Below are 24,883 nucleotides of genomic sequence, written 5' to 3' on the forward strand. Positions count from 1 at the left end.
ATAACTCTACATCTAACCTGACTAGTAATGTCCTCTTGTTCTACAGTATATAACTCTACATCTAACCTGACTAGTAATGTCCTCTTGTTCTACAGTATATAACTCTACATCTAACCTGACTAGTAATGTCCTCTACAGTATATAACTCTACATCTAACCTGACTAGTAATGTCCTCTTGTTCTACAGTATATAACTCTACATCTAACCTGACTAGTAATGTCCTCTACAGTATATAACTCTACATCTAACCTGACTAGTAATGTCCTCTTGTTCTACAGTATATAACTCTACATCTAACCTGACTAGTAATGCCCTCTTGTTCTACAGTATATAACTCTACATCTAACCTGACTAGTAATGTCCTCTTGTTCTACAGTATATAACTCTACATCTAACCTGACTAGTAATGTCCTCTTGTTCTACAGTATATAACTCTACATCTAACCTGACTAGTAATGTCCTCTACAGTATATAACTCTACATCTAACCTGACTAGTAATGTCCTCTACAGTATATAACTCTACATCTAACCTGACTAGTAATGTCCTCTACAGTATATAACTCTACATCTAACCTGACTAGTAATGTCCTCTACAGTATATAACTCTACATCTAACCTGACTAGTAATGTCCTCTTGTTCTACAGTATATAACTCTACATCTAACCTGACTAGTAATGTCCTCTACAGTATATAACTCTACATCTAACCTGACTAGTAATGTCCTCTACAGTATATAACTCTACATCTAACCTGACTAGTAATGTCCCTTGTTCTACAGTATATAACTCTACATCTAACCTGACTAGTAATGTCCTCTACAGTATATAACTCTACATCTAACCTGACTAGTAATGTCCTCTTGTTCTACAGTATATAACTCTACATCTAACCTGACTAGTAATGTCCTCTTGTTCTACAGTATATAACTCTACATCTAACCTGACTAGTAATGTCCTCTACAGTATATAACTCTACATCTAACCTGACTAGTAATGTCCTCTTGTTCTACAGTATATACATCTACATCTAACCTGACTAGTAATGTCCTCTACAGTATATAACTCTACATCTAACCTGACTAGTAATGTCCTCTACAGTATATAACTCTACATCTAACCTGACTAGTAATGTCCTCTTGTTCTACAGTATATAACTCTACATCTAACCTGACTAGTAATGTCCTCTACAGTATATAACTCTACATCTAACCTGACTAGTAATGTCCTCTTGTTCTACAGTATATACACTCTACATCTAACCTGACTAGTAATGTCCTCTACAGTATATAACTCTACATCTAACCTGACTAGTAATGTCCTCTACAGTATATAACTCTACATCTAACCTGACTAGTAATGTCCTCTTGTTCTACAGTATATAACTCTACATCTAACCTGACTAGTAATGTCCTCTTGTTCTACAGTATATAACTCTACATCTAACCTGACTAGTAATGTCCTCTACAGTATATAACTCTACATCTAACCTGACTAGTAATGTCCTCTTGTTCTACAGTATATAACTCTACATCTAACCTGACTAGTAATGTCCTCTACAGTATATAACTCTACATCTAACCTGACTAGTAATGTCCTCTTGTTCTACAGTATATAACTCTACATCTAACCTGACTAGTAATGTCCTCTTGTTCTACAGTATATAACTCTACATCTAACCTGACTAGTAATGTCCTCTACAGTATATAACTCTACATCTAACCTGACTAGTAATGTCCTCTACAGTATATAACTCTACATCTAACCTGACTAGTAATGTCCTCTACAGTATATAACTCTACACTAACCTGACTAGTAATGTCCTCTACAGTATATAACTCTACATCTAACCTGACTAGTAATGTCCTCTTCAGTATATAACTCTACATCTAACCTGACTAGTAATGTCCTCTACAGTATATAACTCTACATCTAACCTGACTAGTAATGTCCTCTTGTTCTACAGTATATAACTCTACATCTAACCTGACTAGTAATGTCCTCTACAGTATATAACTCTACATCTAACCTGACTAGTAATGTCCTCTACAGTATATAACTCTACATCTAACCTGACTAGTAATGTCCTCTTGTTCTACAGTATATAACTCTACATCTAACCTGACTAGTAATGTCCTCTACAGTATATAACTCTACATCTAACCTGACTAGTAATGTCCTCTACAGTATATAACTCTACATCTAACCTGACTAGTAATGTCCTCTTGTTCTACAGTATATAACTCTACATCTAACCTGACTAGTAATGTCCTCTACAGTATATAACTCTACATCTAACCTGACTAGTAATGTCCTCTTGTTCTACAGTATATAACTCTACATCTAACCTGACTAGTAATGTCCTCTACAGTATATAACTCTACATCTAACCTGACTAGTAATGTCCTCTACAGTATATAACTCTACATCTAACCTGACTAGTAATGTCCTCTTGTTCTACAGTATATAACTCTACATCTAACCTGACTAGTAATGTCCTCTTGTTCTACAGTATATAACTCTACATCTAACCTGACTAGTAATGTCCTCTTGTTCTACAGTATATAACTCTACATCTAACCTGACTAGTAATGTCCTCTACAGTATATAACTCTACATCTAACCTGACTAGTAATGTCCTCTTGTTCTACAGTATATAACTCTACATCTAACCTGACTAGTAATGTCCTCTTGTTCTACAGTATATAACTCTACATCTAACCTGACTAGTAATGTCCTCTTGTTCTACAGTATATAACTCTACATCTAACCTGACTAGTAATGTCCTCTTGTTCTACAGTATATAACTCTACATCTAACCTGACTAGTAATGTCCTCTTGTTCTACAGTATATAACTCTACATCTAACCTGACTAGTAATGTCCTCTACAGTATATAACTCTACATCTAACCTGACTAGTAATGTCCTCTACAGTATATAACTCTACATCTAACCTGACTAGTAATGTCCTCTTGTTCTACAGTATATAACTCTACATCTAACCTGACTAGTAATGTCCTCTACAGTATATAACTCTACATCTAACCTGACTAGTAATGTCCTCTACAGTATATAACTCTACATCTAACCTGACTAGTAATGTCCTCTTGTTCTACAGTATATAACTCTACATCTAACCTGACTAGTAATGTCCTCTACAGTATATAACTCTACATCTAACCTGACTAGTAATGTCCTCTTGTTCTACAGTATATAACTCTACATCTAACCTGACTAGTAATGTCCTCTACAGTATATAACTCTACATCTAACCTGACTAGTAATGTCCTCTTGTTCTACAGTATATAACTCTACATCTAACCTGACTAGTAATGTCCTCTACAGTATATAACTCTACATCTAACCTGACTAGTAATGTCCTCTTGTTCTACAGTATATAACTCTACATCTAACCTGACTAGTAATGTCCTCTACAGTATATAACTCTACATCTAACCTGACTAGTAATGTCCTCTACAGTATATAACTCTACATCTAACCTGACTAGTAATGTCCTCTTGTTCTACAGTATATAACTCTACATCTAACCTGACTAGTAATGTCCTCTTGTTCTACAGTATATAACTCTACATCTAACCTGACTAGTAATGTCCTCTTGTTCTACAGTATATAACTCTACATCTAACCTGACTAGTAATGTCCTCTTGTTCTACAGTATATAACTCTACATCTAACCTGACTAGTAATGTCCTCTTGTTCTACAGTATATAACTCTACATCTAACCTGACTAGTAATGTCCTCTACAGTATATAACTCTACATCTAACCTGACTAGTAATGTCCTCTACAGTATATAACTCTACATCTAACCTGACTAGTAATGTCCTCTTGTTCTACAGTATATAACTCTACATCTAACCTGACTAGTAATGTCCTCTACAGTATATAACTCTACATCTAACCTGACTAGTAATGTCCTCTACAGTATATAACTCTACATCTAACCTGACTAGTAATGTCCTCTACAGTATATAACTCTACATCTAACCTGACTAGTAATGTCCTCTTGTTCTACAGTATATAACTCTACATCTAACCTGACTAGTAATGTCCTCTACAGTATATAACTCTACATCTAACCTGACTAGTAATGTCCTCTACAGTATATAACTCTACATCTAACCTGACTAGTAATGTCCTCTTGTTCTACAGTATATAACTCTACATCTAACCTGACTAGTAATGTCCTCTACAGTATATAACTCTACATCTAACCTGACTAGTAATGTCCTCTTGTTCTACAGTATATAACTCTACATCTAACCTGACTAGTAATGTCCTCTACAGTATATAACTCTACATCTAACCTGACTAGTAATGTCCTCTTGTTCTACAGTATATAACTCTACATCTAACCTGACTAGTAATGTCCTCTACAGTATATAACTCTACATCTAACCTGACTAGTAATGTCCTCTTGTTCTACAGTATATAACTCTACATCTAACCTGACTAGTAATGTCCTCCACAGTATATAACTCTACATCTAACCTGACTAGTAATGTCCTCTACAGTATATAACTCTACATCTAACCTGACTAGTAATGTCCTCTTGTTCTACAGTATATAACTCTACATCTAACCTGACTAGTAATGTCCTCTACAGTATATAACTCTACATCTAACCTGACTAGTAATGTCCTCTACAGTATATAACTCTACATCTAACCTGACTAGTAATGTCCTCTTGTTCTACAGTATATAACTCTACATCTAACCTGACTAGTAATGTCCTCTACAGTATATAACTCTACATCTAACCTGACTAGTAATGTCCTCTACAGTATATAACTCTACATCTAACCTGACTAGTAATGTCCTCTTGTTCTACAGTATATAACTCTACATCTAACCTGACTAGTAATGTCCTCTTGTTCTACAGTATATAACTCTACATCTAACCTGACTAGTAATGTCCTCTTGTTCTACAGTATATAACTCTACATCTAACCTGACTAGTAATGTCCTCTACAGTATATAACTCTACATCTAACCTGACTAGTAATGTCCTCTACAGTATATAACTCTACATCTAACCTGACTAGTAATGTCCTCTTGTTCTACAGTATATAACTCTACATCTAACCTGACTAGTAATGTCCTCTTGTTCTACAGTATATAACTCTACATCTAACCTGACTAGTAATGTCCTCTTGTTCTACAGTATATAACTCTACATCTAACCTGACTAGTAATGTCCTCTACAGTATATAACTCTACATCTAACCTGACTAGTAATGTCCTCTACAGTATATAACTCTACATCTAACCTGACTAGTAATGTCCTCTTGTTCTACAGTATATAACTCTACATCTAACCTGACTAGTAATGTCCTCTTGTTCTACAGTATATAACTCTACATCTAACCTGACTAGTAATGTCCTCTTGTTCTACAGTATATAACTCTACATCTAACCTGACTAGTAATGTCCTCTTGTTCTACAGTATATAACTCTACATCTAACCTGACTAGTAATGTCCTCTACAGTATATAACTCTACATCTAACCTGACTAGTAATGTCCTCTACAGTATATAACTCTACATCTAACCTGACTAGTAATGTCCTCTTGTTCTACAGTATATAACTCTACATCTAACCTGACTAGTAATGTCCTCTACAGTATATAACTCTACATCTAACCTGACTAGTAATGTCCTCTACAGTATATAACTCTACATCTAACCTGACTAGTAATGTCCTCTTGTTCTACAGTATATAACTCTACATCTAACCTGACTAGTAATGTCCTCTTGTTCTACAGTATATAACTCTACATCTAACCTGACTAGTAATGTCCTCTTGTTCTACAGTATATAACTCTACATCTAACCTGACTAGTAATGTCCTCTTGTTCTACAGTATATAACTCTACATCTAACCTGACTAGTAATGTCCTCTTGTTCTACAGTATATAACTCTACATCTAACCTGACTAGTAATGTCCTCTTGTTCTACAGTATATAACTCTACATCTAACCTGACTAGTAATGTCCTCTTGTTCTACAGTATATAACTCTACATCTAACCTGACTAGTAATGTCCTCTACAGTATATAACTCTACATCTAACCTGACTAGTAATGTCCTCTACAGTATATAACTCTACATCTAACCTGACTAGTAATGTCCTCTTGTTCTACAGTATATAACTCTACATCTAACCTGACTAGTAATGTCCTCTACAGTATATAACTCTACATCTAACCTGACTAGTAATGTCCTCTACAGTATATAACTCTACATCTAACCTGACTAGTAATGTCCTCTTGTTCTACAGTATATAACTCTACATCTAACCTGACTAGTAATGTCCTCTACAGTATATAACTCTACATCTAACCTGACTAGTAATGTCCTCTTGTTCTACAGTATATAACTCTACATCTAACCTGACTAGTAATGTCCTCTACAGTATATAACTCTACATCTAACCTGACTAGTAATGTCCTCTTGTTCTACAGTATATAACTCTACATCTAACCTGACTAGTAATGTCCTCTACAGTATATAACTCTACATCTAACCTGACTAGTAATGTCCTCTTGTTCTACAGTATATACATCTACATCTAACCTGACTAGTAATGTCCTCTACAGTATATAACTCTACATCTAACCTGACTAGTAATGTCCTCTACAGTATATAACTCTACATCTAACCTGACTAGTAATGTCCTCTTGTTCTACAGTATATAACTCTACATCTAACCTGACTAGTAATGTCCTCTTGTTCTACAGTATATAACTCTACATCTAACCTGACTAGTAATGTCCTCTTGTTCTACAGTATATAACTCTACATCTAACCTGACTAGTAATGTCCTCTTGTTCTACAGTATATAACTCTACATCTAACCTGACTAGTAATGTCCTCTTGTTCTACAGTATATAACTCTACATCTAACCTGACTAGTAATGTCCTCTACAGTATATAACTCTACATCTAACCTGACTAGTAATGTCCTCTACAGTATATAACTCTACATCTAACCTGACTAGTAATGTCCTCTTGTTCTACAGTATATAACTCTACATCTAACCTGACTAGTAATGTCCTCTACAGTATATAACTCTACATCTAACCTGACTAGTAATGTCCTCTACAGTATATAACTCTACATCTAACCTGACTAGTAATGTCCTCTACAGTATATAACTCTACATCTAACCTGACTAGTAATGTCCTCTTGTTCTACAGTATATAACTCTACATCTAACCTGACTAGTAATGTCCTCTACAGTATATAACTCTACATCTAACCTGACTAGTAATGTCCTCTACAGTATATAACTCTACATCTAACCTGACTAGTAATGTCCTCTTGTTCTACAGTATATAACTCTACATCTAACCTGACTAGTAATGTCCTCTACAGTATATAACTCTACATCTAACCTGACTAGTAATGTCCTCTTGTTCTACAGTATATAACTCTACATCTAACCTGACTAGTAATGTCCTCTACAGTATATAACTCTACATCTAACCTGACTAGTAATGTCCTCTTGTTCTACAGTATATAACTCTACATCTAACCTGACTAGTAATGTCCTCTACAGTATATAACTCTACATCTAACCTGACTAGTAATGTCCTCTTGTTCTACAGTATATAACTCTACATCTAACCTGACTAGTAATGTCCTCTACAGTATATAACTCTACATCTAACCTGACTAGTAATGTCCTCTACAGTATATAACTCTACATCTAACCTGACTAGTAATGTCCTCTTGTTCTACAGTATATAACTCTACATCTAACCTGACTAGTAATGTCCTCTACAGTATATAACTCTACATCTAACCTGACTAGTAATGTCCTCTACAGTATATAACTCTACATCTAACCTGACTAGTAATGTCCTCTTGTTCTACAGTATATAACTCTACATCTAACCTGACTAGTAATGTCCTCTACAGTATATAACTCTACATCTAACCTGACTAGTAATGTCCTCTACAGTATATAACTCTACATCTAACCTGACTAGTAATGTCCTCTTGTTCTACAGTATATAACTCTACATCTAACCTGACTAGTAATGTCCTCTTGTTCTACAGTATATAACTCTACATCTAACCTGACTAGTAATGTCCTCTTGTTCTACAGTATATACATCTACATCTAACCTGACTAGTAATGTCCTCTACAGTATATAACTCTACATCTAACCTGACTAGTAATGTCCTCTACAGTATATAACTCTACATCTAACCTGACTAGTAATGTCCTCTTGTTCTACAGTATATAACTCTACATCTAACCTGACTAGTAATGTCCTCTTGTTCTACAGTATATAACTCTACATCTAACCTGACTAGTAATGTCCTCTTGTTCTACAGTATATAACTCTACATCTAACCTGACTAGTAATGTCCTCTACAGTATATAACTCTACATCTAACCTGACTAGTAATGTCCTCTACAGTATATAACTCTACATCTAACCTGACTAGTAATGTCCTCTTGTTCTACAGTATATAACTCTACATCTAACCTGACTAGTAATGTCCTCTTGTTCTACAGTATATAACTCTACATCTAACCTGACTAGTAATGTCCTCTTGTTCTACAGTATATAACTCTACATCTAACCTGACTAGTAATGTCCTCTTGTTCTACAGTATATAACTCTACATCTAACCTGACTAGTAATGTCCTCTACAGTATATAACTCTACATCTAACCTGACTAGTAATGTCCTCTACAGTATATAACTCTACATCTAACCTGACTAGTAATGTCCTCTTGTTCTACAGTATATAACTCTACATCTAACCTGACTAGTAATGTCCTCTACAGTATATAACTCTACATCTAACCTGACTAGTAATGTCCTCTACAGTATATAACTCTACATCTAACCTGACTAGTAATGTCCTCTTGTTCTACAGTATATAACTCTACATCTAACCTGACTAGTAATGTCCTCTTGTTCTACAGTATATAACTCTACATCTAACCTGACTAGTAATGTCCTCTTGTTCTACAGTATATAACTCTACATCTAACCTGACTAGTAATGTCCTCTTGTTCTACAGTATATAACTCTACATCTAACCTGACTAGTAATGTCCTCTACAGTATATAACTCTACATCTAACCTGACTAGTAATGTCCTCTTGTTCTACAGTATATAACTCTACATCTAACCTGACTAGTAATGTCCTCTACAGTATATAACTCTACATCTAACCTGACTAGTAATGTCCTCTACAGTATATAACTCTACATCTAACCTGACTAGTAATGTCCTCTTGTTCTACAGTATATAACTCTACATCTAACCTGACTAGTAATGTCCTCTTGTTCTACAGTATATAACTCTACATCTAACCTGACTAGTAATGTCCTCTACAGTATATAACTCTACATCTAACCTGACTAGTAATGTCCTCTTGTTCTACAGTATATAACTCTACATCTAACCTGACTAGTAATGTCCTCTACAGTATATAACTCTACATCTAACCTGACTAGTAATGTCCTCTGTTCTACAGTATATAACTCTACATCTAACCTGACTAGTAATGTCCTCTACAGTATATAACTCTACATCTAACCTGACTAGTAATGTCCTCTTGTTCTACAGTATATAACTCTACATCTAACCTGACTAGTAATGTCCTCTTGTTCTACAGTATATAACTCTACATCTAACCTGACTAGTAATGTCCTCTTGTTCTACAGTATATAACTCTACATCTAACCTGACTAGTAATGTCCTCTTGTTCTACAGTATATAACTCTACATCTAACCTGACTAGTAATGTCCTCTACAGTATATAACTCTACATCTAACCTGACTAGTAATGTCCTCTTGTTCTACAGTATATAACTCTACATCTAACCTGACTAGTAATGTCCTCTTGTTCTACAGTATATAACTCTACATCTAACCTGACTAGTAATGTCCTCTTGTTCTACAGTATATAACTCTACATCTAACCTGACTAGTAATGTCCTCTTGTTCTACAGTATATAACTCTACATCTAACCTGACTAGTAATGTCCTCTACAGTATATAACTCTACATCTAACCTGACTAGTAATGTCCTCTACAGTATATAACTCTACATCTAACCTGACTAGTAATGTCCTCTTGTTCTACAGTATATAACTCTACATCTAACCTGACTAGTAATGCCCTCTTGTTCTACAGTATATAACTCTACATCTAACCTGACTAGTAATGTCCTCTTGTTCTACAGTATATAACTCTACATCTAACCTGACTAGTAATGTCCTCTTGTTCTACAGTATATAACTCTACATCTAACCTGACTAGTAATGTCCTCTACAGTATATAACTCTACATCTAACCTGACTAGTAATGTCCTCTACAGTATATAACTCTACATCTAACCTGACTAGTAATGTCCTCTTGTTCTACAGTATATAACTCTACATCTAACCTGACTAGTAATGTCCTCTACAGTATATAACTCTACATCTAACCTGACTAGTAATGTCCTCTACAGTATATAACTCTACATCTAACCTGACTAGTAATGTCCTCTACAGTATATAACTCTACATCTAACCTGACTAGTAATGTCCTCTTGTTCTACAGTATATAACTCTACATCTAACCTGACTAGTAATGTCCTCTTGTTCTACAGTATATAACTCTACATCTAACCTGACTAGTAATGTCCTCTACAGTATATAACTCTACATCTAACCTGACTAGTAATGTCCTCTACAGTATATAACTCTACATCTAACCTGACTAGTAATGTCCTCTTGTTCTACAGTATATAACTCTACATCTAACCTGACTAGTAATGTCCTCTTGTTCTACAGTATATAACTCTACATCTAACCTGACTAGTAATGTCCTCTTGTTCTACAGTATATAACTCTACATCTAACCTGACTAGTAATGTCCTCTTGTTCTACAGTATATAACTCTACATCTAACCTGACTAGTAATGTCCTCTACAGTATATAACTCTACATCTAACCTGACTAGTAATGTCCTCTACAGTATATAACTCTACATCTAACCTGACTAGTAATGTCCTCTTGTTCTACAGTATATAACTCTACATCTAACCTGACTAGTAATGTCCCTTGTTCTACAGTATATAACTCTACATCTAACCTGACTAGTAATGTCCTCTACAGTATATAACTCTACATCTAACCTGACTAGTAATGTCCTCTTGTTCTACAGTATATAACTCTACATCTAACCTGACTAGTAATGTCCTCTTGTTCTACAGTATATAACTCTACATCTAACCTGACTAGTAATGTCCTCTTGTTCTACAGTATATAACTCTACATCTAACCTGACTAGTAATGTCCTCTACAGTATATAACTCTACATCTAACCTGACTAGTAATGTCCTCTACAGTATATAACTCTACATCTAACCTGACTAGTAATGTCCTCTTGTTCTACAGTATATAACTCTACATCTAACCTGACTAGTAATGTCCTCTTGTTCTACAGTATATAACTCTACATCTAACCTGACTAGTAATGTCCTCTTGTTCTACAGTATATAACTCTACATCTAACCTGACTAGTAATGTCCTCTACAGTATATAACTCTACATCTAACCTGACTAGTAATGTCCTCTTGTTCTACAGTATATAACTCTACATCTAACCTGACTAGTAATGTCCTCTTGTTCTACAGTATATAACTCTACATCTAACCTGACTAGTAATGTCCTCTACAGTATATAACTCTACATCTAACCTGACTAGTAATGTCCTCTTGTTCTACAGTATATAACTCTACATCTAACCTGACTAGTAATGTCCTCTTGTTCTACAGTATATAACTCTACATCTAACCTGACTAGTAATGTCCTCTTGTTCTACAGTATATAACTCTACATCTAACCTGACTAGTAATGTCCTCTACAGTATATAACTCTACATCTAACCTGACTAGTAATGTCCTCTTGTTCTACAGTATATAACTCTACATCTAACCTGACTAGTAATGTCCTCTACAGTATATAACTCTACATCTAACCTGACTAGTAATGTCCTCTACAGTATATAACTCTACATCTAACCTGACTAGTAATGTCCTCTTGTTCTACAGTATATAACTCTACATCTAACCTGACTAGTAATGTCCTCTACAGTATATAACTCTACATCTAACCTGACTAGTAATGTCCTCTTGTTCTACAGTATATAACTCTACATCTAACCTGACTAGTAATGTCCTCTACAGTATATAACTCTACATCTAACCTGACTAGTAATGTCCTCTACAGTATATAACTCTACATCTAACCTGACTAGTAATGTCCTCTTGTTCTACAGTATATAACTCTACATCTAACCTGACTAGTAATGTCCTCTTGTTCTACAGTATATAACTCTACATCTAACCTGACTAGTAATGTCCTCTACAGTATATAACTCTACATCTAACCTGACTAGTAATGTCCTCTTGTTCTACAGTATATAACTCTACATCTAACCTGACTAGTAATGTCCTCTACAGTATATAACTCTACATCTAACCTGACTAGTAATGTCCTCTACAGTATATAACTCTACATCTAACCTGACTAGTAATGTCCTCTTGTTCTACAGTATATAACTCTACATCTAACCTGACTAGTAATGTCCTCTACAGTATATAACTCTACATCTAACCTGACTAGTAATGTCCTCTTGTTCTACAGTATATAACTCTACATCTAACCTGACTAGTAATGTCCTCTTGTTCTACAGTATATAACTCTACATCTAACCTGACTAGTAATGTCCTCTTGTTCTACAGTATATAACTCTACATCTAACCTGACTAGTAATGTCCTCTTGTTCTACAGTATATAACTCTACATCTAACCTGACTAGTAATGTCCTCTACAGTATATAACTCTACATCTAACCTGACTAGTAATGTCCTCTTGTTCTACAGTATATAACTCTACATCTAACCTGACTAGTAATGTCCTCTTGTTCTACAGTATATAACTCTACATCTAACCTGACTAGTAATGTCCTCTACAGTATATAACTCTACATCTAACCTGACTAGTAATGTCCTCTACAGTATATAACTCTACATCTAACCTGACTAGTAATGTCCTCTTGTTCTACAGTATATAACTCTACATCTAACCTGACTAGTAATGTCCTCTTGTTCTACAGTATATAACTCTACATCTAACCTGACTAGTAATGCCCTCTTGTTCTACAGTATATAACTCTACATCTAACCTGACTAGTAATGTCCTCTTGTTCTACAGTATATAACTCTACATCTAACCTGACTAGTAATGTCCTCTTGTTCTACAGTATATAACTCTACATCTAACCTGACTAGTAATGTCCTCTACAGTATATAACTCTACATCTAACCTGACTAGTAATGTCCTCTACAGTATATAACTCTACATCTAACCTGACTAGTAATGTCCTCTTGTTCTACAGTATATAACTCTACATCTAACCTGACTAGTAATGTCCTCTTGTTCTACAGTATATAACTCTACATCTAACCTGACTAGTAATGTCCTCTACAGTATATAACTCTACATCTAACCTGACTAGTAATGTCCTCTTGTTCTACAGTATATAACTCTACATCTAACCTGACTAGTAATGTCCTCTACAGTATATAACTCTACATCTAACCTGACTAGTAATGTCCTCTTGTTCTACAGTATATAACTCTACATCTAACCTGACTAGTAATGTCCTCTTGTTCTACAGTATATAACTCTACATCTAACCTGACTAGTAATGTCCTCTTGTTCTACAGTATATAACTCTACATCTAACCTGACTAGTAATGTCCTCTACAGTATATAACTCTACATCTAACCTGACTAGTAATGTCCTCTACAGTATATAACTCTACATCTAACCTGACTAGTAATGTCCTCTTGTTCTACAGTATATAACTCTACATCTAACCTGACTAGTAATGTCCTCTTGTTCTACAGTATATAACTCTACATCTAACCTGACTAGTAATGTCCTCTACAGTATATAACTCTACATCTAACCTGACTAGTAATGTCCTCTACAGTATATAACTCTACATCTAACCTGACTAGTAATGTCCTCTTGTTCTACAGTATATAACTCTACATCTAACCTGACTAGTAATGTCCACTTGTTCTACAGTATATAACTCTACATCTAACCTGACTAGTAATGTCCTCTACAGTATATAACTCTACATCTAACCTGACTAGTAATGTCCTCTACAGTATATAACTCTACATCTAACCTGACTAGTAATGTCCTCTTGTTCTACAGTATATAACTCTACATCTAACCTGACTAGTAATGTCCTCTACAGTATATAACTCTACATCTAACCTGACTAGTAATGTCCTCTACAGTATATAACTCTACATCTAACCTGACTAGTAATGTCCTCTTGTTCTACAGTATATAACTCTACATCTAACCTGACTAGTAATGTCCTCTACAGTATATAACTCTACATCTAACCTGACTAGTAATGTCCTCTTGTTCTACAGTATATACATCTACATCTAACCTGACTAGTAATGTCCTCTACAGTATATAACTCTACATCTAACCTGACTAGTAATGTCCTCTACAGTATATAACTCTACATCTAACCTGACTAGTAATGTCCTCTTGTTCTACAGTATATAACTCTACATCTAACCTGACTAGTAATGTCCTCTTGTTCTACAGTATATAACTCTACATCTAACCTGACTAGTAATGTCCTCTTGTTCTACAGTATATAACTCTACATCTAACCTGACTAGTAATGTCCTCTTGTTCTACAGTATATAACTCTACATCTAACCTGACTAGTAATGTCCTCTACAGTATATAACTCTACATCTAACCTGACTAGTAATGTCCTCTACAGTATATAACTCTACATCTAACCTGACTAGTAATGTCCTCTACAGTATATAACTCTACATCTAACCTGACTAGTAATGTCCTCTACAGTATATAACTCTACATCTAACCTGACTAGTAATGTCCTCTACAGTATATAACTCTACACCTAACCTGACTAGTAATGTCCTCTACAGTATATAACTCTACATCTAACCTGACTAGTAATGTCCACTTGTTCTACAGTATATAACTCTACATCTAACCTGACTAGTAATGTCCTCTACAGTATATAACTCTACATCTAACCTGACTAGTAATGTCCTCTACAGTATATAACTCTACATCTAACCTGACTAGTAATGTCCTCTTGTTCTACAGTATATACCTCTACATCTAACCTGACTATTGATGTCCTCTTGTTCTACAGTATATAACTCTACATCTAACCTGACTAGTAATGTCCTCTACAGTATATAACTCTACATCTAACCTGACTAGTAATGTCCTCTACAGTATATAACTCTACATCTAACCTGACTAGTAATGTCCTCTTGTTCTACAGTATATAACTCTACATCTAACCTGACTAGTAATGTCCTCTACAGTATATAACTCTACATCTAACCTGACTAGTAATGTCCTCTACAGTATATAACTCTACATCTAACCTGACTAGTAATGTCCTCTTGTTCTACAGTATATAACTCTACATCTAACCTGACTAGTAATGTCCTCTTGTTCTACAGTATATAACTCTACATCTAACCTGACTAGTAATGCCCTCTTGTTCTACAGTATATAACTCTACACGTAACCTGACTAGTAATGTCCTCTTGTTCTACAGTATATAACTCTACATCTAACCTGACTAGTAATGTCCTCTTGTTCTACAGTATATAACTCTACATCTAACCTGACTAGTAATGTCCTCTACAGTATATAACTCTACATCTAACCTGACTAGTAATGTCCTCTACAGTATATAACTCTACATCTAACCTGACTAGTAATGTCCTCTTGTTCTACAGTATATAACTCTACATCTAACCTGACTAGTAATGTCCTCTTGTTCTACAGTATATAACTCTACATCTAACCTGACTAGTAATGTCCTCTACAGTATATAACTCTACATCTAACCTGACTAGTAATGTCCTCTTGTTCTACAGTATATAACTCTACATCTAACCTGACTAGTAATGTCCTCTACAGTATATAACTCTACATCTAACCTGACTAGTAATGTCCTCTTGTTCTACAGTATATAACTCTACATCTAACCTGACTAGTAATGTCCTCTTGTTCTACAGTATATAACTCTACATCTAACCTGACTAGTAATGTCCTCTTGTTCTACAGTATATAACTCTACATCTAACCTGACTAGTAATGTCCTCTACAGTATATAACTCTACATCTAACCTGACTAGTAATGTCCTCTACAGTATATAACTCTACATCTAACCTGACTAGTAATGTCCTCTTGTTCTACAGTATATAACTCTACATCTAACCTGACGAGTAATGTCCTCTTGTTCTACAGTATATAACTCTACATCTAACCTGACTAGTAATGTCCTCTACAGTATATAACTCTACATCTAACCTGACTAGTAATGTCCTCTACAGTATATAACTCTACATCTAACCTGACTAGTAATGTCCTCTTGTTCTACAGTATATAACTCTACATCTAACCTGACTAGTAATGTCCACTTGTTCTACAGTATATAACTCTACATCTAACCTGACTAGTAATGTCCTCTACAGTATATAACTCTACATCTAACCTGACTAGTAATGTCCTCTACAGTATATAACTCTACATCTAACCTGACTAGTAATGTCCTCTTGTTCTACAGTATATAACTCTACATCTAACCTGACTAGTAATGTCCTCTACAGTATATAACTCTACATCTAACCTGACTAGTAATGTCCTCTACAGTATATAACTCTACATCTAACCTGACTAGTAATGTCCTCTTGTTCTACAGTATATAACTCTACATCTAACCTGACTAGTAATGTCCTCTACAGTATATAACTCTACATCTAACCTGACTAGTAATGTCCTCTTGTTCTACAGTATATACATCTACATCTAACCTGACTAGTAATGTCCTCTACAGTATATAACTCTACATCTAACCTGACTAGTAATGTCCTCTACAGTATATAACTCTACATCTAACCTGACTAGTAATGTCCTCTTGTTCTACAGTATATAACTCTACATCTAACCTGACTAGTAATGTCCTCTTGTTCTACAGTATATAACTCTACATCTAACCTGACTAGTAATGTCCTCTTGTTCTACAGTATATAACTCTACATCTAACCTGACTAGTAATGTCCTCTTGTTCTACAGTATATAACTCTACATCTAACCTGACTAGTAATGTCCTCTACAGTATATAACTCTACATCTAACCTGACTAGTAATGTCCTCTACAGTATATAACTCTACATCTAACCTGACTAGTAATGTCCTCTACAGTATATAACTCTACATCTAACCTGACTAGTAATGTCCTCTACAGTATATAACTCTACATCTAACCTGACTAGTAATGTCCTCTACAGTATATAACTCTACACCTAACCTGACTAGTAATGTCCTCTACAGTATATAACTCTACATCTAACCTGACTAGTAATGTCCTCTTCAGTATATAACTCTACATCTAACCTGACTAGTAATGTCCTCTACAGTATATAACTCTACATCTAACCTGACTAGTAATGTCCTCTTGTTCTACAGTATATACATCTACATCTAACCTGACTAGTAATGTCCTCTACAGTATATAACTCTACATCTAACCTGACTAGTAATGTCCTCTACAGTATATAACTCTACATCTAACCTGACTAGTAATGTCCTCTTGTTCTACAGTATATAACTCTACATCTAACCTGACTAGTAATGTCCTATACAGTATATAACTCTACATCTAACCTGACTAGTAATGTCCTCTTGTTCTACAGTATATAACTCTACATCTAACCTGACTAGTAATGTCCTCTACAGTATATAACTCTACATCTAACCTGACAACCTGACTAGTAATGTCCTCTACAGTATATAACTCTACACCTAACCTGACAACCTGACTAGTAATGTCCTCTACAGTATATAACTCTACATCTAACCTGACAACCTGACTAGTAATGTCCTCTACAGTATATAACTCTACATCTAACCTGACAACCTGACTAGTAATGTCCTCTACAGTATATAACTCTACATCTAACCTGACAACCTGACTAGTAATGTCCTCTACAGTATATAACTCTACACCTAACCTGACAACCTGACTAGTAATGTCCTCTACAGTATATAACTCTACACCTAACCTGACAACCTGACTAGTAATGTCCTCTACAGGATATAACTCTACACCTAACCTGACAACCTGACTAGTAATGTCCTCTACAGTATATAACTCTACACCTAACCTGACAACCTGACTAGTAATGTCCTCTACAGTATATAACTCTACACCTAACCTGACAACCTGACTAGTAATGTCCTCTACAGTATATAACTCTACACCTAACCTGACAACCTGACTAGTAATGTCCTCTACAGTATATAACTCTACATCTAACCTGACAACCTGACTAGTAATGTCCTCTACAGTATATAACTCTACACCTAACCTGACAACCTGACTAGTAATGTCCTCTACAGTATATAACTCTACATCTAACCTGACTAGTAATGTCCTCTACAGTATATAACTCTACATCTAACCTGACAACCTGACTAGTAATGTCCTCTACAGTATATAACTCTACACCTAACCTGACAACCTGACTAGTAATGTCCTCAACAGTATATAACTCTACATCTAACCTGACAACCTGACTAGTAATGTCCTCTTGTTCTACAGTATATAACTCTACATCTAACCTGACTAGTAATGTCCTCTACAGTATATAACTCTACACCTAACCTGACAACCTGACTAGTAATGTCCTCTACAGTATATAACTCTACACCTAACCTGACAACCTGACTAGTAATGTCCTCTACAGTATATAACTCTACATCTAACCTGACAACCTGACTAGTAATGTCCTCTACAGTATATAACTCTACATCTAACCTGACTAGTAATGTCCTCTACAGTATATAACTCTACATCTAACCTGACTAGTAATGTCCTCTACAGTATATAACTCTACATCTAACCTGACTAGTAATGTCCTCTACAGTATATAACTCTACATCTAACCTGACTAGTAATGTCCTCTACAGTATATAACTCTACATCTAACCTGACTAGTAATGTCCTCTTGTTCTACAGTATATAACTCTACATCTAACCTGACTAGTAATGTCCTCTACAGTATATAACTCTACATCTAACCTGACTAGTAATGTCCTCTTGTTCTACAGTATATAACTCTACATCTAACCTGACTAGTAATGTCCTCTACAGTATATAACTCTACATCTAACCTGACTAGTATTGTCCTCATGTTCTACAGTATATAACTCTACATCTAACCTGACTAGTAATGTCCTCTACAGTATATAACTCTACATCTAACCTGACTAGTAATGTCCTCTTGTTCTACAGTATATAACTCTACATCTAACCTGACTAGTAATGTCCTCTTGTTCTACAGTATATAACTCTACATCTAACCTGACTAGTAATGTCCTCTTGTTCTACAGTATATAACTCTACATCTAACCTGACTAGTAATGTCCTCTACAGTATATAACTCTACATCTAACCTGACTAGTAATGTCCTCTTGTTCTACAGTATATAACTCTACATCTAACCTGACTAGTAATGCCCTCTTGTTCTACAGTATATAACTCTACACCTAACCTGACTAGTAATGTCCTCTTGTTCTACAGTATATAACTCTACATCTAACCTGACTAGTAATGTCCTCTTGTTCTACAGTATATAACTCTACATCTAACCTGACTAGTAATGTCCTCTACAGTATATAACTCTACATCTAACCTGACTAGTAATGTCCTCTACAGTATATAACTCTACATCTAACCTGACTAGTAATGTCATCTTGTTCTACAGTATATAACTCTACATCTAACCTGACTAGTAATATCCTCTACAGTATATAACTCTACATCTAACCTGACTAGTAATGTCCTCTTGTTCTACAGTATATAACTCTACATCTAACCTGACTAGTAATGTCCTCTTGTTCTACAGTATATAACTCTACATTTCTTTTTAGGTGCCTTATTTGTGGACGTCCATAAGGATCACCTCATTCAAATGGTTACCCAGGTGAAACCCATCATGTATGAGATGTTCTATGCGAAGTTGTACTGTAACATCAGGATCAATCTGATGACCAGCCGGGACCAGATGAAACAGTTGTACCAGGCCCTGGAAGAAGCCAGCCACGACACAGGAAGGGTGAAATTAGACTTTTACAGGATTCTACTGGATCTGGAACCTGACCTTGTCAGAGACCTGGGTAAGAACCTCTCTACCTCTGGTTACATATCACTGGAATATAAACCTTATCTAGTCTATCACCTGGGTAAGAACCTCTCTACCTCTGGTTACATATCACTGGAATATAAACCTTATCTAGTCTATCACCTGGGTAAGAACCGCTCTACCTCTGGTTACATATCACTGGAATATAAACCTTATCTAGTCTATCACCTGGGTAAGAACCTGTCTACCTCTGGTTACATATCACTGGAATATAAACCTTATCTAGTCTATCACCTGGGTAAGAACCTGTCTACCTCTGGTTACATATCACTGGAATATAAACCTTATCTAGTCTATCACCTGGGTAAGAACCTCTCTACCTCTGGTTACATATCACTGGAATATAAACCTTATCTAGTCTATCACCTGGGTAAGAACCTCTCTACCTCTGGTTACATATCACTGGAATATAAACCTTATCTAGTCTATCACCTGGGTAAGAACCTGTCTACCTCTGGTTACATATCACTGGAATATAAACCTTATCTAGTCTATCACCTGGGTAAGAACCTCTCTATCTCTGGTTACATATCACTGGAATATAAACCTTATCTAGTCTATCACCTGGGTAAGAACCTCTCTATCTCTGGTTACATATCACTGGAATATAAACCTTATCTAGTCTATCACCTGGGTAAGAACCTGTCTACCTCTGGTTACATATCACTGGAATATAAACCTTATCTAGTCTATCACCTGGGTAAGAACCTGTCTACCTCTGGTTACATATCACTGGAATATAAACCTTATCTAGTCTATCACCTGGGTAAGAACCTCTCTACCTCTGGTTACAGGGGGGTGACCAGTCCTCTACTGGCTGTACTGGGTAGAGAGGAACCAGGCTCTGAGGGGTGACCAGTCCTCTACTGGCTGTACTGGGTAGACCAGAGGAACCAGGCTCTGAGGGGTGACCAGTCCTCTACTGGCTGTACTGGGTAGACCAGAGGAACCAGGCTCTGAGGGGTGACCAGTCCTCTACTGGCTGTACTGGGTAGACCAGAGGAGCCAGGCTCTGAGGGGTGACCAGTCCTCTACTGGCTGTACTGGGTAGACCAGAGGAACCAGGCTCTGAGGGGTGACCAGTCCTCTACTGGCTGTACTGGGTAGACCAGAGAAACCAGGCTCTGAGGGGTGACCAGTCCTCTACTGGCTGTACTGGGTAGACCAGAGGAACCAGGCTCTGAGGGGTGACCAGTCCTCTACTGGCTGTACTGGGTAGACCAGAGGAACCAGGCTCTGAGGGGTGACCAGTCCTCTACTGGCTGTACTGGGTAGACCAGAGGAACCAGGCTCTGAGGGGTGACCAGTCCTCTACTGGCTGTACTGGGTAGACTAGAGGAACCAGGCTCTGAGGGGTGACCAGTCCTCTACTGGCTGTACTGGGTAGACCAGAGGAACCAGGCTCTGAGGGGTGGCCAGTCCTCTACTGACTGTACTGGGTAGACCAGAGGAACCAGGCTCTGAGGGGTGGCCAGTCCTCTACTGACTGTACTGGGTAGACCAGAGGAACCAGTCTCTGAGGGGTGACCAGTCCTCTACTGGCTGTACTGGGTAGACCAGAGGAACCAGGCTCTGAGGGGTGACCAGTCCTCTACTGGCTGTACTGGGTAGACCAGAGGAACCAGGCTCTGAGGGGTGACCAGTCCTCTACTGGCTGTACTGGGTAGAGAGAAACCAGGCTCTGAGGGGTGACCAGTCCTCTACTGGCTGTACTGGGTAGAGAGGAACCAGGCTCTGAGGGGTGACCAGTCCTCTACTGGCTGTACTGGGTAGACCAGAGGAACCAGGCTCTGAGGGGTGACCAGTCCTCTACTGGCTGTACTGGGTAGACCAGAGGAACCAGGCTCTGAGGGGTGACCAGTCCTCTACTGGCTGTACTGGGTAGACCAGAGGAACCAGGCTCTGAGGGGTGACCAGTCCTCTACTGGCTGTACTGGGTAGACCAGAGGAACCAGGCTCTGAGGGGTGACCAGTCCTCTACTGGCTGTACTGGGTAGACTAGAGGAACCAGGCTCTGAGGGGTGACCAGTCCTCTACTGGCTGTACTGGGTAGACTAAAGGAACCAGGCTCTGAGGGGTGACCAGTCCTCTACTGGCTGTACTGGGTAGACCAGAGGAACCAGGCTCTGAGGGGTGACCAGTCCTCTACTGGCTGTACTGGGTAGACTAGAGGAACCAGGCTCTGAGGGGTGACCAGTCCTCTACTGGCTGTACTGGGTAGACCAGAGGAACCAGGCTCTGAGGGGTGACCAGTCCTCTACTGACTGTACTGGGTAGACCAGAGGAACCAGGCTCTGAGGGGTGACCAGTCCTCTACTGACTGTACTGGGTAGACCAGAGGAACCAGGCTCTGAGGGGTGACCAGTCCTCTACTGGCTGTACTGGGTAGAGAGAAACCAGGCTCTGAGGGGTGACCAGTCCTCTACTGGCTGTACTGGGTAGAGAGGAACCAGGCTCTGAGGGGTGACCAGTCCTCTACTGGCTGTACTGGGTAGACCAGAGGAACCAGGCTCTGAGGAGTGACCAGTCCTCTACTGGCTGTACTGGGTAGAGAGGAACCAGGCTCTGAGGGGTGACCAGTCCTCTACTGACTGTACTGGGTAGACCAGAGGAACCAGGCTCTGAGGGGTGACCAGTCCTCTACTGGCTGTACTGGGTAGACCAGAGGAACCAGGCTCTGAGGGGTGACCAGCAGGGTTAGATAATAACATGATGGTTTTAGAAGGTGTCAACATGTCTTCTAACTGATAATCTGTGTTTTTTTCAAACATCCACAGATTCAGAAGAACTTTACCTTTGTAAGTAGTGTGTTTGTGTCTGATTTTGCCTACCTGTCTGTGTGTCTGTGTACTGTCTGTTTTGGTGGCAAGATGAATGAATATATTTCTCCCCTTAGATGTTCTCATTCAAAACCTGTCTAGACAGCTGGGTAAGTGTTGTCTCTGTGTTTACTATATGCATGTAGTCCGTCTTCATGTTCTATTACCCATAATACATCATGTTTTATCTACTGTCTACAGAGGAGGTCAGAATAGAGAGGATGTAGTCTGTCTTCATGTTCTAGTACCCATAATACATCATGTTTTATCTTCTCTGTCTTCTCTCTACAGAGATGTTCAGAAATCAGATTGGTGAGTTGTGTGTGAAAGTCTGTGTGCATCTATTTCATTGATGTAAGTGAAAACAGTTGTGTAACACTTTCTTAACACTATGTTAACAATTTAAACATTCTAACATCATACAGTATATACAGTCCCTAGAGGACTAACGAAACAGGACAGTTTGGTTATAACACCATGGATTCAGAGAGGGGAGGAAGAGACAAAGGAATTGGTCTATTGGACATTCAACACAATTAACTATGGGCTACTGCATGTTGGAGATTCAACTCTATTGGACCTGTTAGGTTCTCTACTGGACCAGTTAGGTTCTCTACTGACCGGTTAGGTTCTCTACTGGACCTGCTAGGTTCTCTACTGGACCAGTTAGGTTCTCTACTGGACCGGTTAGGTTCTCTACTGGACCGGTTAGGTTCTCTACTGGACCTGTTAGGTTCTCTACTGGACCTGTTAGGTTCTCTACTGGACCTGTTAGGTTCTCTACTGGACCGGTTAGGTTCTCTACTGGACCGGTTAGGTTGTCTACTGGACCGGTTAGGTTGTCTACTGGACCTGTTAGGTTCTCTACTGGACCTGTTAGGTTCTCTACTGGACCTGTTAGGTTCTCTACTGGACCTGTTAGGTTGTCTACTGGACCTGTTAGGTTCTCTACTGGACCTGTTAGGTTCTCTACTGGACCTGTTAGGTTGTCTACTGGACCTGTTAGGTTCTCTACTGGACCTGTTAGGTTCTCTAGTGGACCAGATAGGTTCTCTACACTATGGGCTTCTAGAGTTAAGGGGGAGTTAGAGGTAATGTGTGGTTTAGTACGGTACCCTGCATCACTACCTCAGACCACCACTAGGGGGAGTTAGAGGTAATGTGTGGTTTAGTACGGTACCCTGCATCACTACCTCAGACCACCACTAGGGGGAGTTAGAGGTAATGTGTGGTTTAGTACGGTACCCTGCATCACTACCTCAGACCACCACTAGGGGGAGTTAGAGGTAATGTGTGGTTTAGTACGGTACCCTGCGTCACTACCTCAGACCACCACTAGGGGGAGTTAGAGGTAATGTGTGGTTTAATACGGTACCCTGCATCACTACCTCAGACCACCACTAGGGGGAGTTAGAGGTAATGTGTGGTTTAGTACGGTACCCTGCATCACTACCTCAGACCACCACTAGGGGGAGTTAGAGGTAATGTGTGGTTTAGTACGGTACCCTGCATCACTACCTCAGACCACCACTAGGGGGAGTTAGAGGTAATGTGTGGTTTAGTACGGTACCCTGCATCACTACCTCAGACCACCACTAGGGGGAGTTAGAGGTAATGTGTGGTTTAATACGGTACCCTGCGTCACTACCTCAGACCACCACTAGGGGGAGTTAGAGGTAATGTGTGGTTTAGTACGGTACCCTGCATCACTA

The 24,883-nt window shown here is 37.8% G+C and overlaps 1 protein-coding gene across 1 annotated transcript in view; it reads left to right on the forward strand.

Moving 5' to 3' along the window:
* LOC129842290 (selection and upkeep of intraepithelial T-cells protein 6-like) overlaps window positions 1–24,260 on the forward strand; it is a gene marked incomplete at its 5' end in the record, with an annotated part of 59,116 nt that extends 34,856 nt beyond the window's left edge. Inside the window, 3 exons of the mRNA XM_055910775.1 lie at window positions 20,081–20,920; window positions 23,463–23,483; window positions 23,800–24,260. Of these exons, the coding sequence (XP_055766750.1) occupies window positions 20,081–20,920; window positions 23,463–23,483; window positions 23,800–24,260 (1,322 nt within the window). The remainder of the gene's footprint in view (window positions 1–20,080; window positions 20,921–23,462; window positions 23,484–23,799) is intronic.
* Window positions 24,261–24,883: the final 623 nt, after the last annotated feature.

The sequence above is a fragment of the Salvelinus fontinalis genome, unplaced genomic scaffold (genome assembly GCF_029448725.1).
Source record: "Salvelinus fontinalis isolate EN_2023a unplaced genomic scaffold, ASM2944872v1 scaffold_0030, whole genome shotgun sequence".
NCBI classification, from domain to species: Eukaryota; Metazoa; Chordata; class Actinopteri; order Salmoniformes; family Salmonidae; genus Salvelinus; species Salvelinus fontinalis.